Source organism: Grampus griseus, assembly GCF_964374135.1.
Source record: "Grampus griseus genome assembly, chromosome: 3".
NCBI lineage: Eukaryota > Metazoa > Chordata > Mammalia > Artiodactyla > Delphinidae > Grampus > Grampus griseus.
This window is the reverse complement of record NC_139019.1, coordinates 146,842,037-146,860,133: the sequence shown is the minus strand read 5'-3', so window position 1 is coordinate 146,860,133 and position 18,097 is coordinate 146,842,037. Positions and strand designations below refer to the sequence as shown.

Sequence of the window (18,097 nt, the reverse complement as noted above, 5' to 3'; positions counted from 1 at the left end):
GTGTGAGCGGATGCGATTCTGTGCCCACCCGCTGTCTTCAGCATCGTGGCTGTCACACATCCGGTGCACAGCACGCACTTGTTGAATTTGCTCTTAAACCCACCCCGTTCTAGCACAGCGTTCTTGTCTAGGTCGTTAGTACCTTCTGGACTTCGTGGTCAGCTCAGGCCTCGGTGCTGGTCTTGCTGGACTCAGCAGAGCCACAGGCGACCCTCTTCCCCTTGGCTGTCAACGCCTGATGTCAGGTCTCCACGCTCTCTTGGTTTCCTTCCTTCTCACTGGCCACTCGTCTGTCTCCTTCGCCTGCTCCTGTTTCTCCAGCTTATTCACGTGAAGTGCGCCAGGGCCTTTTCCTCCGTCTCCATCACCTTGATGGGCTCTTCTGTTCGCCATGACTCCCGCATTTCTGCCTGCAGCCCAGACTGCCCTCCTCGCCCACAGGCCCTTGTATCTGGCCGTTTACCCTCCACCCCTTTAGGTGTCCGTAGATATCTCAAACTTAACACGTCCGCAACTGAGCGCCCCCATCTTTCCCCAAATATGCTCTAGCGATGGCTTTCCTGTCTCATTCGATGGCAGCCCCACCTTGCCAGCAGTCTGGCCCCAAACCTCGCAAGCATCCTTAACCCCTCTCTTTCTCACACACTCTGTATCCATTCTACCGGGGAATCCTATTGTTCCTGGCTTCAGGACATGCCCAGGATCCAGCCACTTCTCACCACCTCCATTGCAGCCAGAGGGAAAAACATAAGTCAGCTCCTATACCTCCTGAGTCCAGAGCCCCTTAATGGCTCCCATCTTACTCAGGGTAAAATCCACAGTCTCAGTGACCTGCAAGGTCCTACAAGGTCTGCCCACCCCACCTTGACTCCTCAGACTTCTCTTCCTCTTGTCCCCTCAATCTTCCCCAACCAACCAGCCTCCTTGCTCCTCTTCAGACACTCCAGCCGCAGGGCCTTTGCACTGCCTGTCCACTATGCCAGGGGTGCTCTTCCCCTAGACACCTCCATGGCTGACTCTTTCTCTTCAAGTCATTGCTCAAATGGCAGCTTCTCAGTGAGGCCTCCCCCAAGTACGCTGTTTAAAACCTACTGCACCCTCACATTCCTAATTCTCCCTCCCCTGCCCTACTTTTGATTTTTCCGTGGCACATAGCACTTATAGCATATAACTTACATGTTGATTAAGTTTATCATTGATCTCCCTGACTAGCATGTCAGCTCCCTGGGGACGGCAGTCTTTGTTTTTGTTTTCGTTTTTGCTTTCACTGATGTGCCCCAGTCATCCAGAATAGTGCCTGGTATGGAGAGGCCCTTCGTTAAATACGTTTACTTATTTTTACTTAACTAAATGTTATGTAACCTCTTCTCCATGCCAGGTTCTATTCTAAATGCTTAGCAAATGTTAGCTAATTTAATCCTCATGACAACCCTATGAAATAGGTACTGTTTGGATCTCTGTCAAACAGATGATAAAACTGAAGCACAGAGAGGTTAAGTAGCCTGCACAAAGTCACACAGCGTGTAAGTGACAGAGCTGATTTCTGATCCTGGTCCTCTGCTTCCAAAGCCTGTTCTTTTGACCACTCTAGTAAGTTGCCTCTCTGAATGAATGAAGGAAAGAAAGAGAGATGGAATAAAGTTAGGAGAGAGGGAAGGAGGACTGAAGGAAAGATGCTGACACCTGAAAACTTGGAAGTGTTATTAGGCATTTTCTAAAGCCAGTCTTGGAGTGTGGGACACCCCGGCTGATGGTTTCTAAGCACACAGAGGAAAACTAGGCTCAAGTTCTCGGGAAGGATGACTGGGTAGGTGGCAGGAGAGGTCCTGGCCAGAGGGTGGGTGCCAGCTGGCGAGCTCTGTGGCACCTTGGGGCTCCCTGCAGAGATAGTACGGAACAGCTTTTCCTCTTCCTGAAGGAGCAGACGGCTGAGTTTCCCTCTGATCTGGGTCTTCCACGGGGGTGACCGAGCACCTTTCTAGGGACCCATGTGCCCAGACCAGCCTGTCCCTGTGCAGGTACACAGTGCGCTGGCACCGGGGAAGGTCCCGTACCCTTCTGTGCTGGGCTTTGTCTCTAATGGGCCTTGGCAGCGTGGCGGTTGAAACGTCTTTTCTAAACACAACCGTGGAAGTAACAGAGCTGATGCAGTGGAGGAGGTGGTCTGTGCTTTGTGTCCCAGAGCAGTTTACAGAACAGTGTTCCGGGCCTAATCAGATACAGGAGGGCCTGCCCCATCTGCCAGCCCCTCTTGCCCGGGGATTCCAGGAGCTTGGCGTACAGGGGAATGGCCCTGCTCACCTGCCCCTCTGTCAGAGGCTTTCTTCCCCGTGCCTCCCCCTCCGCTTCCTAAAGACCCCGGGGTACTCAAGGGAGGCCACGCAGATGTTCAGCCTCAAGAAAGCAAGGCTCCTGGCCAAGCTGAAGAGTCACTAATTTGGTCAATATGTGATATGGCCTGATGAAAACCTGGTATTTCCAGAAGCCTGTGTTTGCATTATTTGTTTCTGCCGCACCTGCTTCAGCAACTGCAGTGAAGCGTCCCGTGGCTTCTTGCTCAAGGTCACGTGTGTGAGGTTGTGCAGTGTGAAGCTCGGGAAGCTTTGGGATCTGATTCTTACCTTCAGTTCCAAAAAGCTGCCCTCTGGGGACGCAGGAGGGCATGGGGACGGCTGGGAGTGCAAACTGGTGCTTAAAGGCTTCTCTGATTGTGGTTCTGCTGCTGGTGATGGTGGTGATGATCATAGTGGCAGTGGTAGTAATGGTAGGCATGGTGATGGCAGAGGCAGTAGTGATGGTGGTGATGATGGTGGCTATAGTAATGACGGTGGTGGTGATGATGGTGGTGGTGATGATGACACTGATGATGGTGGTGATGATGACACTGATGACGGCTGCTGTATTTTGAGCTCTTACTACAATGCTTAGAACAGCCATACTATTATTCCCAGTATACAGATGAGCAAACTGAGGCTCAGAGAGGTTGAGTGACTTGTCCGAGTTGGTGGAAGTGGGATTTTATTCCAGGCAGCCTGGCTCTCGAGTCTACAGCCAGCAGTCTTCACTGCTGTACTCTCCTGCCTCTCATAATTAGTACCTCCTTATTAATATCCATTTCAAGACCTTTTGGAGCCACACAGCAGCCAGAGTGATACCTTCAAAGGGTTACTCTTTATATCACTGCAGCCCTTGTCCTTGCTGCTCCCCCTGCGTGGAATTCTCTGTGCCCAGATCTTTCTCTGGCCAGCCCCTTCACATCCCTCAGGGCTCAGCTTGAATGTCACCTCCCAAGGAGGGCCCTCTGCCCAAAGACCTAGGCAGACTCTCCGGCCACCCATCCACTGCACCAATCCAGGCCCATGTTCCTCCAGCCTCTCCTATTACCTGATCTGAAAAATGATCTTGTCGTTGGGTTACGTGCCCATTGTCTTTCCCGCTCAGCTGCGAGCCCCCAAGGCCAGGGAGCTTGCCTGTCTCCTTGTTTGGCCTTATTTCAGCACCTGGTACATCACTGGCCTCCACATGGGGCTGAGGCATGAATCAACGAATGAACAGGGGTGGGTGTGGGAGAGAAAGATAAGAAATAAAATTCTTCACGTCTTTACTAGTTTGGACTAACTAGAGAGAGTCAGGCTGGCTTAGGAAGATCTGAATGGCAGGGCTCTGTAAAAGGAGTGAGGTGTGTTGCTTTCCCGTGTGCAGAGTGGCGTACCCAGGTTGAATAGGGTGTTGCCTCTGGCCTTCCACAAATGTACTAAACAGATAAGAATGAACAAGCAGATAGGAATGATTTGTAGTGGACCTATCCGTTGTGAATGTGTTTTCAAGGTGTTAGAAAATTTATTCTCTGTAGTCATTTAAATACTTCCCTGCAATCTTGTTGACACTGTTCCTCCTCTGATAACTGACAGTAAAACCAGTGAATTTCATCAGAGCCTTCCTGCGCATTTCAAATGAGCAAATTCCAACCTAACAACTGTCCCACCCTGCCCCTGCCAATGCCTTTCTAAGTGAGTGTGGGGAATTGAGGAATCCCTTGTCCCTGTCCACAACCTGGTGCTGGGGACAAGATGCTCAGAGACAGACTTGTACCAGGGAGGTCTTCGGGCTGATTTACCATCTGCGGAGGTCTTAAAAGCTTTGGTGTTTTCCAAGGTCCGTGAAAGAGGCTTCACTTTTTACAGATGTGGCATTTCTGTAAACACCTAGGAATAGAACCTACACTACGTGGCCTCGAGATTTTGCAAACACACACATCCACCCTGAGACCTGTACGAGCATGTCCATAGCACCTTTATTAATAGTTGCCCCAAATGGGAAACAACACGAATGGCCAGCAACAGCAGGAAGAAGAAACAAACCGTGACAGAGTCACGTGGTAGAATACCGCACGGGAATCAAAAGGGAAGCGTTTACCGACATATGCAACAGGGTAGGCGAACCTCATCGTCTCAGCCCAACTTGTGTTGAGTGAAGAAAGCCAACCACAAAAGAGTACGAACTCTGTGATTCTGTTCCGATGAAGTTAAAGAGAAGGCAAACCTAGTCTCTGGAGCTGGGTGGCTGTGGGGTGTGAGGTTGACTGCATGGGGAATGGGGACCTTCTCGAGGTGATGGAAATGGTCTGTGTCTCAAGCTGGATGGTGGTTACACCAGGTGTGTACGTATGGAAAAAGGCCCTGAGCTTAATGATTTGTGAACTTTACTGTGTGTAAGTAATTCTTCGATAAAGTATATGTGTGTATACGCGTGTATATACTGTATATATTATATTTTTTAAACCATATATGAAAACCTTTTAAAAAAGTAAATTAACAAACAAACCTCCTGAAACATTACTTCTGCTCCCGCTTTGGGCTAAGCTCTTCCCTGCGCGTGATCTCATTCCATCCTCATGCCTTCCCTGTGGGTCTGGCATTATTGTCTCCACTTCAAAGGTGAGAAGCCTGTAGCTCAGAGAGGGAAGGGGACTTGCTCGGTGTCACACAGCTGGTGAGTGGCAGAGCTGGCTCGCTTTCCACCACACACAGGACTTTCTGAGCTGCCTCTGGGTCTGCCTGACCACGTTCACGTTCACGTTTCGCTCAGGGATGCCGCTGGCCTTCTCCGCCTGGGGGATCGCCTCCCCCAGCCTTGGCTGCCCCTCCTCACCCCTCAGCCCACAGTGGTTCTAATCCAGCTGTCTTGCCCCCCCCCCCCCAGCATCCCTTCGTCAGCAGCATCACCAGCAACAAGGCTCTGCGGGAACTGGTGGCCGAGGCCAAGGCTGAAGTGATGGAGGAGATTGAAGACGGCCGGGATGAGGGGGAAGAGGAGGACTCGGTGGATGCCACCTCTGTAAGGCCTGGAGGAAGCGGGGGTGGGGGGGCGTGCAGGAGGGATGGGATCCCCGCAGGCCTTGACTGGTGTGGGAGGGGCCTGGCGGTGCAGGAAGGGTTCCCTTCTGTTTATCCCCAGCTCAGAGGTCACAGGCCCCCACGCCACCAGTTACGTAAGACCGCATGTGGGCTGGGATGAGGCAGCAGGGCGTGTTGACCAAATCCTGTACGTTTTCAGGGAAGACCCGGAATCAGATTTTTTTTTTTTTTTTTTTTTCTTCCTGTACGGGGGCCTCTCACTGCGTTTCACAATAGCAACTATTCACAGTATTTCACAATAGCAACATTTTCAGTACTTTCTACCCCTGAAAAGCTCTAAAAAACAAAAACAAAACAAAAAAAGTGGCTAATAGTCTGAATCTAGCCCCTGGATAGGTTTGGCTTGGCCTTTCTGTGATTTTTTTAAAAAATTTGAGTTAGTTACCATCTAAAAATTGGGAGATGTCATGTACAAGTCCAGATTCGAGCTTGCCTTGAAAAATTGGAAGGTCTGGGCACAGGGGACCCATTTTCCCATGTTGTCACAACTGGCTGGAGCAGAGTAGCCACTGCCCCCTTTCGACAGGGCATGAGCTATCTAGCTGGCCACGGTTGCCTCCACTCCTAGGAGGAATACCTATTCCTCAAAGCACGTAGTACAATAATTTTATTGTTAGTTAGGCAACAAGGAGTGGGGAGGACTGTGGCCTACTAGACAGGGATACCTATCGTACCTCCCTGGCCCACTTCACCTTGTGGGTGTCTGACTTTCTGACCTCACTGCATCTCTGACTCTTGCCTCGGACACACAGTAGCATGGCCTTGACTATGTTTTTTTTTTTCTCCCAGCCTCTGGGGAACCACACTCGGGAATCCTCTGAGGTGAGTCAGCTGAGCCTCGATGCTGACAAGCTTCTCAAAGAATCATCTTTCACCCCACTGCCACCTAGCCAGCCTCAGGACATTGTGAATGGGCCCAGCCAACCCTCTGGGGACACATCCCTCCAAGCCACCAGCCCCCCAGATGTGGCCCCTGGAAATGAGAATGACCTAGCAGCGCCCGTGCCCCTCCGGAAGTCCCGACCGGTGTCCATGGATGCCAGGATTCAGGTATCCGAGGAGAAGCAAGCCACTGACCAGGGTGGGGACCTCAGTCCAGCAGCCAGCAGGTCCCAGAAAGCAAGCCAGAGCCGTCCCAACAGCAGCGCCCTGGAGACCTTGGGTGGCGAGAAGCTGGCCAACGGCAGCCTGGAGCTCCCTGCCCAGGCGGCTCTAGGCCCTTCCAAGAGGGACTCAGACTGTGCCAGCGTCTCCACCTCCGAGAGCACGGACTATGGTGCCTCCCTCTCAGCCGACCTGTCCCTGAACAGAGAGACGGGCTCTCTGTCTATCAAGGTAACGCTGCCCCTGGTGCCTCAGGCTTGGAGCAGGAAGCACTGCAGAATGTGTTGCTGCCCAGTTTTGGTGTTTGAAGGCATATGGTGGCTGCCTTCCATTATAAGTAGTTCATGAGACTGCTCTTTCTTTAAAGAGCTCTCCGTCTGATTCATAGTTAAACCCCCAAATATCTGAGTTCGGTCTGGGATTTAGTCCTGTCAGGCAATTAATTGGTTTGGGTTTTAATTTCAGTTTGGGTTTCCATTTAAATTGGGTTTGGTTAAAGGCCCTGCTAAAATGGGGAAGAGACAATTCTAGAAGCGAAAGTTCTCTGACTTGGAGGTCAGCCGTGTGGTCCAGCTGCCGACTGATTCAGTTAAAGGGAGTGGGCTCGAGGCTTCCTCCTGGCTCGTGGCTGTCCTGCAGGAGGTAGCATTGTGAATGACAGTAGCCACTGCACTTGAGAGCTCAGCACGGGGCCCGTACTGCAAAATGCTTAAAAGCAACCACAGATGAGGCGCCTTCAATCATCCCAAAGTACAGCCCAGCAAACAGAGGCTCAGGTGGGAGGTGGGGAGCTGGTCAGACTCCAGACTCTGAGCTCTGAATCCCACATGCCATTCTGCCCTCGCGGTGGGAGCTTTGGCCTGCTTGTCCTCAGGAAGGGCAGACCGCATCCCCTGCCCATCTCACAAATCGTGAGATATTCATGAACTCACTGTTGGTCACCTGGTTGGCCACACTGAGGACCTCATCCCCAACCAAGGCTGAATTTACAGAAGGTTCTGCATCTTTTTTGTTTCTTCCTTTTGTCACTTACTTGGTGAAAATGACACAGCAGAGACTCAAAAATATTGGCCAAATGAAAGAGAGCCAAAGGAGAGGCAGTCAGCGAGCACGATTAGCTTTGGGAACAGAAAGAAAGCACAGTTTTAACAGGTCGCCAGGACAAGCGGAGATGGCAGCAGCTTTGATGTATAATCATCTTCCTTAGGATAGGGGGTCTGTCCCTTCTCTTCTTAAAAAGACACTAAGGGTTAAAAAGAAAACAGTAATTTTTTTTTTTTCTTTTAAATAAAGGTTGACCCACCCACAGCCGGATCCCCACCTCTTCTCAAGGGTATTGAGAACATCCTTTGCTGGTGGGCTGGCAGTGAGTCAGGGAACGAGGCTGTTCTGATAAGAGTCCACGGCTGCATCAGCACCCTTGGCTTGATGGGGAGCCTGTTACCCCCAGGCGGAGGCCCTATGACCAGGAGCAGCTCTAGTGTGAGGGCTGCACCCAGGCCTCCTTCCTCCCCCGCCATCTCCAGCCAGCCTGCATTTCTGGTTGCTGGCCTGACTCATCTTGAACTGAGTCCTGGGACACGTGAGCTGGATGCTGTAGGGCGATGAGCTGCAGGGTGACCTTTCAGGGCCCGTAGCATCCAGAGCTCCTGGGTGAGGGGCTATGGGAAGAGGTGGGAGCCTGCAGGGGAGGGGAACCCAGACCTCAGGGCCAAGGGCAGTCTGCTGGGCTCGACCGAGCGGGCACGGGGGTCAGCGCGGACTTTGAGGGCAGAGGCCTCCTGCTGGGCGCCACCCTGGCTCTCCCTTCACTCTCAGGCTGGCAAGCCCTCGGAAAGGCCGGCCTGGACTGCACCAGGAAGGGCCTCGGAGACCAGTGGAGAGGTCGGAGGGGAGAGGCCGTGATGACTTCCATGCAGGCCCACGGGCCTCATCCGAATCAGGATGGAGGACTTTCAAAGGGTATTTAAATACCCTTAACTCCTCCTGGAGGAGTTCTGGCAGCACTGTGTAAGCAACCACACGTGAAAGGCATGATTATCCATAGGGAAAAGTAAAGATAAAGATTAGGAATAATCTCGTGGTGGCTCCAGATGGGCGTGGCCTCCTGTGGAATTCAGGTCAGGTCAGATCTGGCTGCCAAAGCAGTTATGAACTCTGGTTTTCCGGGCTCTTTGGATTTTGGCATTGAGGATAAGAGATCGTGGTCTGCAATAAGTATCAAAAATAAATACCAAGTGTTGAACCCTTGCCACGAGCCGGGTGGTGTTGTATGCCCCACCACCATCGCACCTTTGGAACCTCCTCTGACAGGTCGGGGAAGCTGAGGCTCGGAGAGGCCAAGGGACTTGCCCAGGGTCACAGAGCCAGTAGGTGGTAGAGGGAAGATTGGAACCCAGCTCGCTCTGACGCCGCGTCTTGTGTGTGAGAGAGTGCTGGCAGCCAGCGAGCAGGGGATGGGCCGTGTCTGAAGGGCGAGATCAGGGAGAGGAAAGGGCCCAGCGTCAGACACTCAGGGCCCACCCCCCCCATTGAAAAGCTTGAGGCAAGAGGGGGACAATGGACAGTCGCCTCCTACCTGGACGGGGCTGAGGCTCTGGGGCCAGGAGGGCTGTGGGCTGCACCCTCTGTGTCGCCCATGGATTCTTAGTTGTGATGCTGAGCTTTGCCTGATGATCTGCCCCGGCCAGAACTCGAGGCTGCACAATAAGACCCTCAAGAGGACACGCAAGTTTGTGGTGGACGGCGTGGAGGTGAGCATCACCACCTCCAAGATCATCAGTGACGATGAGAAGAAGGATGAGGAGATGAGATTTCTCAGGTAAGCCCGGGAAGGGCCGCTGATGGTGGTGATAGGGTGGGGATGCGGTGAGAGGGATGGGTGTGGGTCCTCCTGGTGCAAGAGCTGTTTGTCTGTCTACAGCATCAAGTGTGGGATCAGGGACACAGAAGGAAGCTGGCTTTGCCTGAGATCCTGCATTCTCTAACCCACCCAACCCCCCATCCACCAATCCATCCACCCACCCATCCATCACCTACCCACCTACCCAGCCCTCCACCCTCCCCTCCAGCCAGCCAGCCATTCACCCATGTATCCATACCCCCCAGCAGGTTGGGGGACGTGGTGGTGACCCAGGTAGTTGAGGCTGTTGCCTTTGTAAAACTTACACCTCATGGGCCAACAAACAGCACACAAGATAATTCCCAACTGTGGTACATGCTGTGAAGGGAATAATATGGGTGAAAGGATAGTGAGCCCCTGGGCTGGGGTCGGGGACGCCGCTCTGTGGGAAATCCCCTGAGCAGAGCCAGGAGGTTGAGAGGAGCTGGCCACGAGCAGAGCCGGGGGATCACGGAGGGAACTGCAAGGCCAAGGCCTGAGGTTTGACTGCGTGGCTTGTTTAGGGACCTGAGAGGGCAGGGCTGGAGTGTGGAGTGTAAGGTGGGAGGGAAAGGATGGGGAGCCGTCCCGGAACCTGCAGGGCCAAGGTCATGTTGGCCCGTGGGCAGGGGTGGAAGAGTGTGGATTTCATCCCCAGTGTAGCTGGAGTGAAGCAGGTGGAGAGTGACCAGCGGTAACATCCCTTTTGAAAGCCAGCTCCACTGCCGTATGAGTCTGGGCGTAGAGGGGGCAGGACTGAGGCAGGGATCCAGGGAGACCCCGGCCAGGATGGTGGCCAGACAGAGGGAAGAAGTGGTTGGATGCAGCGTGCATTTTGGAGGCAAAACCCATGAAACCGGAAGGGATTGGTGTGGGGAGGAGGGTGTGAGGCAAAGCTGTTTGCTAAGAACCATCTTTGCACTTTTAAGGCGCTCAGGCGCCCTGACAGCCCTCCTCAGGGAGACCCTATCTCGGCCGTTCTGTAAATTAGGAAACTGTTTCTTTTTTTTTTAAACCTTTTTTTTTAAGGTAGAGTTTATTAATTAATTAATTTATTTTTGCTGTGTTGTGTCTTTGTTTCTGTGCGAGGGCTTTCTCTAGTTGCGGCGAGCGGGGGCCATTCTTCATCGCGGTGCATGGGCAGCTCACTATCGCGGCCTCTCTTGTTGCGGGGCACAGGCTCCAGACGCGCAGGCTCAGTAGTTGTGGCTCACGGGCCCAGCTGCTCTGCGGCATGTGGGATCCTGCCAGACCAGGGCTCGAACCCGTGTCCCCTGCATTAGCAGGCAGATTCTCAACTACGCGCCACCAGGGAAGCCCTAGGAAACTGTTTCTTGGTGGGAACTTACCTGCCTCAGGTCATCCAGGTGAGAAGCTCTGTCTGTGTGAGGATTCTACCCGGCTTCCACTGGACCAGGAAGCTTGCTGGGGGGCTGCAAGGGGTGGGGGTGAGGGGCTTCACAGTTAGGGAGGGAGGCCTTGGACCCACGAATCTCCCTTGAGGCCAGGCCTTTGAAGGCTAAATTCATGATTGATTTGTAGGACATCTCTAACATATCAAACACATTCATATCTTTAAAAAGCACAGGGACTTCCCTGGTGGTCCAGTGTTTAAGACTCCACGCTCCCAATGCAGGGGGCCCGGGTTCAATCCCTGGTCGGGGAACTAGATCCCACATGCGTGCCGCAGCTAAGGCCCAGTGCAGCCGAAAATAAATAAATAAATATTTAAAAAAAAGAAAAAAAAAAGAAACAAGGCCTGATTTTCCTAGAGGGGTTGGATAGGGAGGGTGGGAGGGAGACGCAAGAGGGAGGGGATATGGGGATATATGTATACGTATAGCTGATTCACTTTGTTATACAGCAGAAACTAACACACCATTGAGAAGCAATTATTCTCCAATAAAGATGTAAAAATAAATAAATAAATTAAAAAAATAAAATAAACAGGAGAAAAAAAAAAAGCACAGACATCCCAAAGCCAAACATAAGCAGTTTTGGATGGCTGGGGGCATTTCTGCCCTCTAGGAGCCAGGGGGATGAGAGGCAGACTTTTCATTGGTGGAGTTTCCGCGTGCACGCATATGCACGCACACACACGCACGCACGCACGCACGCACGCACGCACTGGTGTCCTCCTCTGTGTGCGCTGGAGAGGCGTGAGGCTGGGGGAGGGGTGGGTGTGGTTGCTCTTGGACGATGACACCACCTTCTGTTTTAATGGTAACCTGGGAGGTGACCTGTACTCCTCACTCTTCAGACCCCAAGGGCTCCGTTTCCTTTCCATCACCTCCCCTCTGGGCAGTTCAGGTTCCTAGGGTTGAAATTCCAGACCCAGCACACCCCGTCTAGAAGCGATGCCTCTGGCCCTGGCACTGGGCCTCCACCTTCCTCCCAAGCAGAGGAGTGGGTGCCACTTAGGTTTGAAAGGTGAGATTTAGCCGCGGTGGAGAAGAGGTGCTCACGGTGAAAGAACAAGGCTTTGCTTCTTTGCCTGCTGTGGTCTGAAGGTCCGCACGTCCTGTCAATGTGGCCAGGCCGCCAGGCTGTGAGCTCTGGCGGGCTCTGGCCCACGTCCCTGGTCGTACCTGGATCCTAGCGTTTCCGGAGGATCGGGTGACACGTAGGCTTTTGAATGGTGTTACTGAATGGTTGCTCTCACAGATTGAGGCTGCTAGGTCAGAGTTCCTTCTGGTTTTGCCTAAAATTGCTGGTTCTTTCCTTCTTAAGCCTGTGTCTGCCTGCCTTTCCCTTGTGAGAACTCAGGTTGGTCAAGGAGGAGATGTCAGAACCTGGCTGCTTACCTCCTTCTCTGTTCGTTTTTTGGTCAATTGTTCTCTGAGCCTTAGTCCCTCTTGTGTCAGGGTCTCCCTCTCTTCGTCAGCTCTCAGCAATCACCTCCTGTCTCCTCTCTTCCCAAACGCAGAGGCTCCCAAGGAAGCTTTCTTCTGTGCCTCTAGAAAGCATTTCTGGCTTTTCCCAGAGACTGGGCAGCCTTTACCTCTTCTTCTCGTTATCATTCGAGAAGTTACCACTTGGGGAGTGATTGCCATGTGCCAGACAGACACTACACGTATCATCTCATGTAACCTTAAAGAACCTGAGAGGTGAAGATTATCTCCCCATTTTACAGATGCAGGAACAGAGCCTGCAAAGACTGAGCGACTGCCTAAGGGAAAGTGAGCTGAGCTAAGATTCAAATAAGGCCCCCCGACCCCTGAGAGCGTGCAGGCCTCTCCTCCTGCAGCTGTTCCACTCAGAGCTGTGAGGAAAGCCCCACAGCGGGGGTGGCCATGGTACAGGCTGCAGACGCTGGACTGGAATAGGACACGGGCTGCCAGGGAACCACCCCCCGTTCACAGTCAGGAGGCCCAAGTTCTTTCTGCATCGTTTTAATTTCTTTTCTGATTCCATAAATGATACATATCCAGTTTTAATGGACTTGCCCAGAAAGAAACACAATTGGTGGGGTTTATCCCACCAGTATTTTTTCTGTGTACACACATATACACAGTGACAATAGGTATGTTACCAAATAAAGGTACACTGTGTGGTTGGGGTCAAATTTTTATTGTATTTACATTCTGAATAGGTAATATCGTGGTTCAAAACTCGACAAGAAAAAGAGGGTAAACAGCGAAAAATTTCCCTCTCTCACTTTTCTGCCAGCCATCCAGCTCCCCTCCTTGTGTGAATATTTTACAGTGTAATCCTTCCAGAAACACTCAGTGTTTAAATAGGAACGTAAACACACACATGCACATGTGCACACACATATAGGGTCCTTTTTGTTTTTCACCCAGATGGTAGGTAGCATAAGAGAGCCACACTCTTCAACACCTTGCTTTTTTCATTCAGGGATCCATCCCTATCTGTTCATAAAGAATTGCTGCATTTTTCATAGATTTTTCTCCCATGTAATTCAATATCTCCGAGAACTTGATTTTTTTAATGGTTGTATAAAATTACATCAGATGGACATATTAATTAGACTATATTGATGGACATGTGTTTCTAATTTTGTACTATTATAAATAGCGTTGTTACGGATATCCTTATTCAATTTTGTTGTGCATCTATGAATATCTCTTTAGAATCAGTTTCCAGAAGTGGAAGCTACTATGTCAAAAGGCAGAGACTTATTGCATTGTCCTCCCCCTGTATTCTTGCCTATTTAATGAAGATTTATTTCTTTTTAATTTGTATTTCATATCCACCTAGCTAATTTAAAGATTTTGTCTTTTGTTTCATGTCTGTCCATGTTCTGTGCCGCTTTTTAAAATTAGAATATTCCTGTTTTTCTGATGGATTTGGAAGCACCCTTTATATATTAAAATTATTAATGTTTTGCCTGTCAATAAATGTCCAATAAAGTCTGAGTTCTAAGTTCGCGTCATGCCTCTACCCCAGTCTTGTGTGACGCCTCTCCATGCCCCAGCCTTCAGTGTCCCTAGCTATGAGTTACATGATCACTGAGGGCAGTTTCTGACTGAAATGTCCACATCCTTCCACCCTTCAGGCGCCAGGAACTCCGAGAACTTCGGCTGCTCCAGAAAGAAGAGCATCGGAACCAGACCCAGCTGAGTAGCAAGCATGAGCTGCAGCTGGAGCAGATGCACAAACGTTTTGAACAAGAAATCAATGTGAGCGTGAGAAAAGATGGGTCCCTATAGGGCTTCTTGCTTCCATGTTTTCTTTAAGTGGAAGTTGCAGAGTGAGGATGATTGGGCATGGAGAATAATTCACGACAATTGCCCAATTCCTCTGTTTCCTGATCTCATTAGGCGTTGACTTATAAACACAGCATTGCATGAAGGTCACGATGCTCCTCTGAGTCACGCAGGAGGATCTCTAGAGGGGCCATAACCTTTACTGAGCCCCATGCAACAACCCTGCGAGGTAGATGGTCTGGTCTTCCTTTTGCACATGAGCAAAAAGACTCAGAGAGGTTCAGTGACTTGTCCCAGGTCACACAGCAAAGAGGTGGTAGACCTGGGATTCAAACCCAGGTCTGAGCACGGGCCCTGGGCTTTCCCCATCTCCCTCCCAGGTATAAGGTGACTTTCCTGAATTTCCCTTTCTGCTCCTTCCAGGCCAAGAAGAAGTTCTTTGACACAGAGCTGGAGAACCTGGAGCGTCAGCAAAAGCAACAAGTGGAGAAGATGGAGCAAGACCATGCTGTGCGCCGCCGGGAGGAGGCCAAGCGGATCCGCCTGGAGCAGGAGAGGGACTACGCCAAGTTCCAGGAGCAGCTCAAGCTGATGAAGAAGGAGGTGAATACGTGTTGGGTGGAAGCAGGGGTGTCTAGGAGGATTAGGACCCTCCCGGTTGCAAGTAATCAAAACCCAACTCAACCTGGCCTCAGAAACAGAGGGAATTTGGGGGAGCTTGTATGCATGAAAAGCTCACATCCAGCTATGTCTGGATCTACACCCTCCCGCTGTGCCAGTAGGAGCCCCTTCCCCGTCATTTGGGCTCTGCTTTCCTCTGTGTGGATTTGGTTTCAGGCAGGCCCTCGCCATGTGGCCTCAGGCAGCTTCCTGTACATCCCCCCAGCTTAGCAGCCCTCCCTGAAAGAGAGCAGGAGGAAGGAAGGGATGGCAGTTCAGGGAAACTGGAGATGCTGTCTCCAGAGGGGCAGTGGGTGCTGGATGGGTGCACACACGTCCTCCATGCCCTACTCTCCCTTCCCCCAGAACAGCAGCCCCCTAGTTTGGACCTATGTGCCTGTTCTCCCTCTTTTCCCATCCAGCTGGAAGGGGAAGTGGGAGGTGGCAAAGAGGTAGATGGTCCTGAGACAAGGGAAGGGTGGCGTATTTCTCAGCCTGCCCAGGGAAGGGCATCTGGGTCCCAGAGAGCAGCTCACACCTCCCCCTGTGGAGCCAGACACTGGGAAGCTGGGACAGACTTTCTTTCCTAAACTCTCAGGAGGAAGGAGGGGGACGAGGAGGGTAGAAGCCCTGGGGCAGGTATACCGATCAAGGCTGCTTCCCAATCTCCAGATGGGAGCAGCAGGTGAACAGCTTCCATGGTGCTCCGGGACCTCAGAACCCAGCTCCTAGACTTGACTGTGACGGACATGACATTTGGTGTATCCGAGGGCCCTCCGGTGGCTGCCTGTGGGAACCGGGGCCACGGGCTGGCTGAGCAGGGCCAGGGCTGGGATGAGACAACTTGTCTAGGGCACAGAATTTAAGGAGGTGCCAAAAAACTCCATAATCAACATAAATAATATTCTGATGCAGTGTTTTAAAATAAAAATTCATGTAAAATATTCATGATGAACAGAATATCAGCTATTTAAAACAGAGGCAGGGGACTTCCCTGGCGGTCCAGAGGTTAAGACTCTGTGCTTCCACTGCAGGGGGCGCGGGTTTGATCCCTGGTCGGGGAACTAAGATCGCACGTGCCGTGTGGTGTGGCCAAAAATAAATGAAATAGAATAAAATAAAATAGGCAGGATCCGACAGGGCTGGGGTTAGTGTGAGGCGATGAGGCTGAGCCCTGCAAGTATAGGACTTGACCCTGTCTGTATTTGAATTTTGTTCATAGTTCTTTTTTGCATGAATTTTGAGTTTTTAAAATTGTATTTATCTTGATCACTGAGTTTTTTGGCATTCCCTTTTGCGCCTGAGGTGAGTGCCTTGGCTTACCCTGGTCCTGAACCTCCTGCTGAGAGATGGGCCAGTGGGCTGAGATGTGTGGAGGGGAGGAGGGAGAAGCTGATACTAAGCACATCCCCAGCTCCAATGCTGGGAGCACAGCCTTGGTTCCAAGTCTTGGCTGTGTGGCTCAAAGCGAACTGCTGGGCTTTGGACAAGCTACAGGCAGACCTTGTTTTAATGCACTTCGCAGATACTGTGTTTTCTTTTTTTTTTTTACAAATTGAAGGTTTGTGGCAACCCTGCGTTGAGCAAGTCTTTCTGCACCATTTTTCCAACAGCATTTGCTCCCTTCCTGTCTCTGTGTCACATTTTGGTAATGCTTGCCTATTTCAAACTTTATCATTATGATTATATTTGTCATGGTGATCTGTAATCAGTGGTCTTTGATGTTACTTTTGCAAAAAGATTACAACTCGCTCAGATGATGATGAGCATTTTTTTAGCAATAAAATATTTTTTAAATTGTATACAGTTGTTTTTTTTTAGACATAATGCTGATGCAACTTAACAGACTACAGTATAGTGTAAAGATAATTTTTTCTATGCACTGGGAAACCAAGATATTCACGTGACTTGCTTTATTGAGATGTTTGCCTTATTGTGGTGGTCGGGAACCGAGCCAGCAATATTTTTTGAGTTCTTGCCTGAGTTCTGGCTGCCTTCTGTCACAGTGAGAGTTATTCAGCTACTGTTCTGTTGAATATCTACATGTGTGGCACTGTAGGAGGTGCCAGGGATACTGTAATGAACAAAATAGATAGGGTCCCTACACTCAAGGAGTTGTTAATTGCCAGGGAAACCAGAAAAAAAAAAGCACATCAAATAAAAAAACACTTGCCCATTGCATACATGCTGTGAGAGCAAATAGGTTGGTTAACTAGAGAACTTACGGAGAGATCAGTATGTGACATTTAGGCTGAGACCAGAAGGATGTTTCTAGGAGGGTGGAACAGCATGTGCAAAGGCCCTGAGGTGTGGGAAAGAGCTGGGAAAGAACTGAAAAAATGATCAGTGTGGCAGGAGCTTAGGAAGCGATTGGGAGATTTGGACGAGATGAAATCAGACAGGTAGAGAGGGGCCAAATCACGGAGGGAGGTGAGTCAGAGGCAGGAGTTTGCTGTTTGATTCGGTGCTGTTTACCGTGCATTCCTCTCAGATATTTTGAGCATTAAATGAGAAGCACCCAGTGTCTGCCCCAGAACAAGTACCCCGCGGATTCCAGTTTCCTCTTGGCGCCTCACCCCCATCACGTACGCGCACCCTTTGTACGTGCGGGTGGGGGAAGGAGTTGTGGGGACTTTAAAAGTGGGAAAAAGAGGAGGTGCCTGGGACGGGGAGGTGTGAGGGGTCGCCACGGAGTTCCTCGCCCTTGGCCGGCACCGACCTTTAACAAAGGTGGACGTTCTTGTTGTTGGCAGCATTCTAGGAGGGTTTTCAAGCCTGTCGGTGAATTCTGAGGCAGTGCGTAGGATCTGGTACTTGGGCTTCTTCTCAGATTCAGTTTTTGGGTTTTTCTTTTTCCCTGGGTGTTTTTCTTCAAAACGTTTTCATGGAAAGAAAAAGCTTGACCTCTTTGCCCTTTTGGCTTCTGCCGTTTGCTAAGACTGTGACCCTGTCACTGTCCTCCCATGAGGCATTCTTGCTGCCAGGACTCCGGCTCGCTGACTGAACAGAGCCGCTGGCTTTAACCTGCTTCACGGTGGAGCCAGGCGAAGCGTAGGCGGCTTGTGCTTGCTTCCGGTTCCCAGAGCTAGCTGCAGGGGTTTTGTTACTTAATTAATCAGTATATATTTTTAGAGCTCCTACTGTTTGTCACCCCTGTACTAGGCAGTGATGAGCAAATCACACACAGCCCCTGTCCTCAGATTTGCCATTGTTGTAAGAGGCTGTCAATAGGGAAAGAGTTGCATGTTACATGGTTATAAGAAGTTTGACAACATACTACATTTTTATCAGAGGGAGTAAAGGGGGAAGGTGGTCTTTTCCACTTGTAAAGAGAGAAGCAAGTTCTTTTAGGATGGCATCACAGG

The 18,097-nt window shown here is 50.8% G+C and overlaps 1 protein-coding gene across 1 annotated transcript in view; it reads left to right on the top strand.

Annotated features, from left to right (window-relative positions):
- Positions 1–18,097, top strand: part of STK10 (serine/threonine kinase 10) — a gene marked incomplete at its 5' end in the record, with an annotated part of 119,499 nt that overhangs the window by 73,238 nt on the left and 28,164 nt on the right. Inside the window, 5 exons of the mRNA XM_082650902.1 lie at positions 5,203–5,337; positions 6,207–6,752; positions 9,212–9,342; positions 13,922–14,045; positions 14,496–14,675. Of these exons, the coding sequence (XP_082507028.1) occupies positions 5,203–5,337; positions 6,207–6,752; positions 9,212–9,342; positions 13,922–14,045; positions 14,496–14,675 (1,116 nt within the window). The remainder of the gene's footprint in view (positions 1–5,202; positions 5,338–6,206; positions 6,753–9,211; positions 9,343–13,921; positions 14,046–14,495; positions 14,676–18,097) is intronic.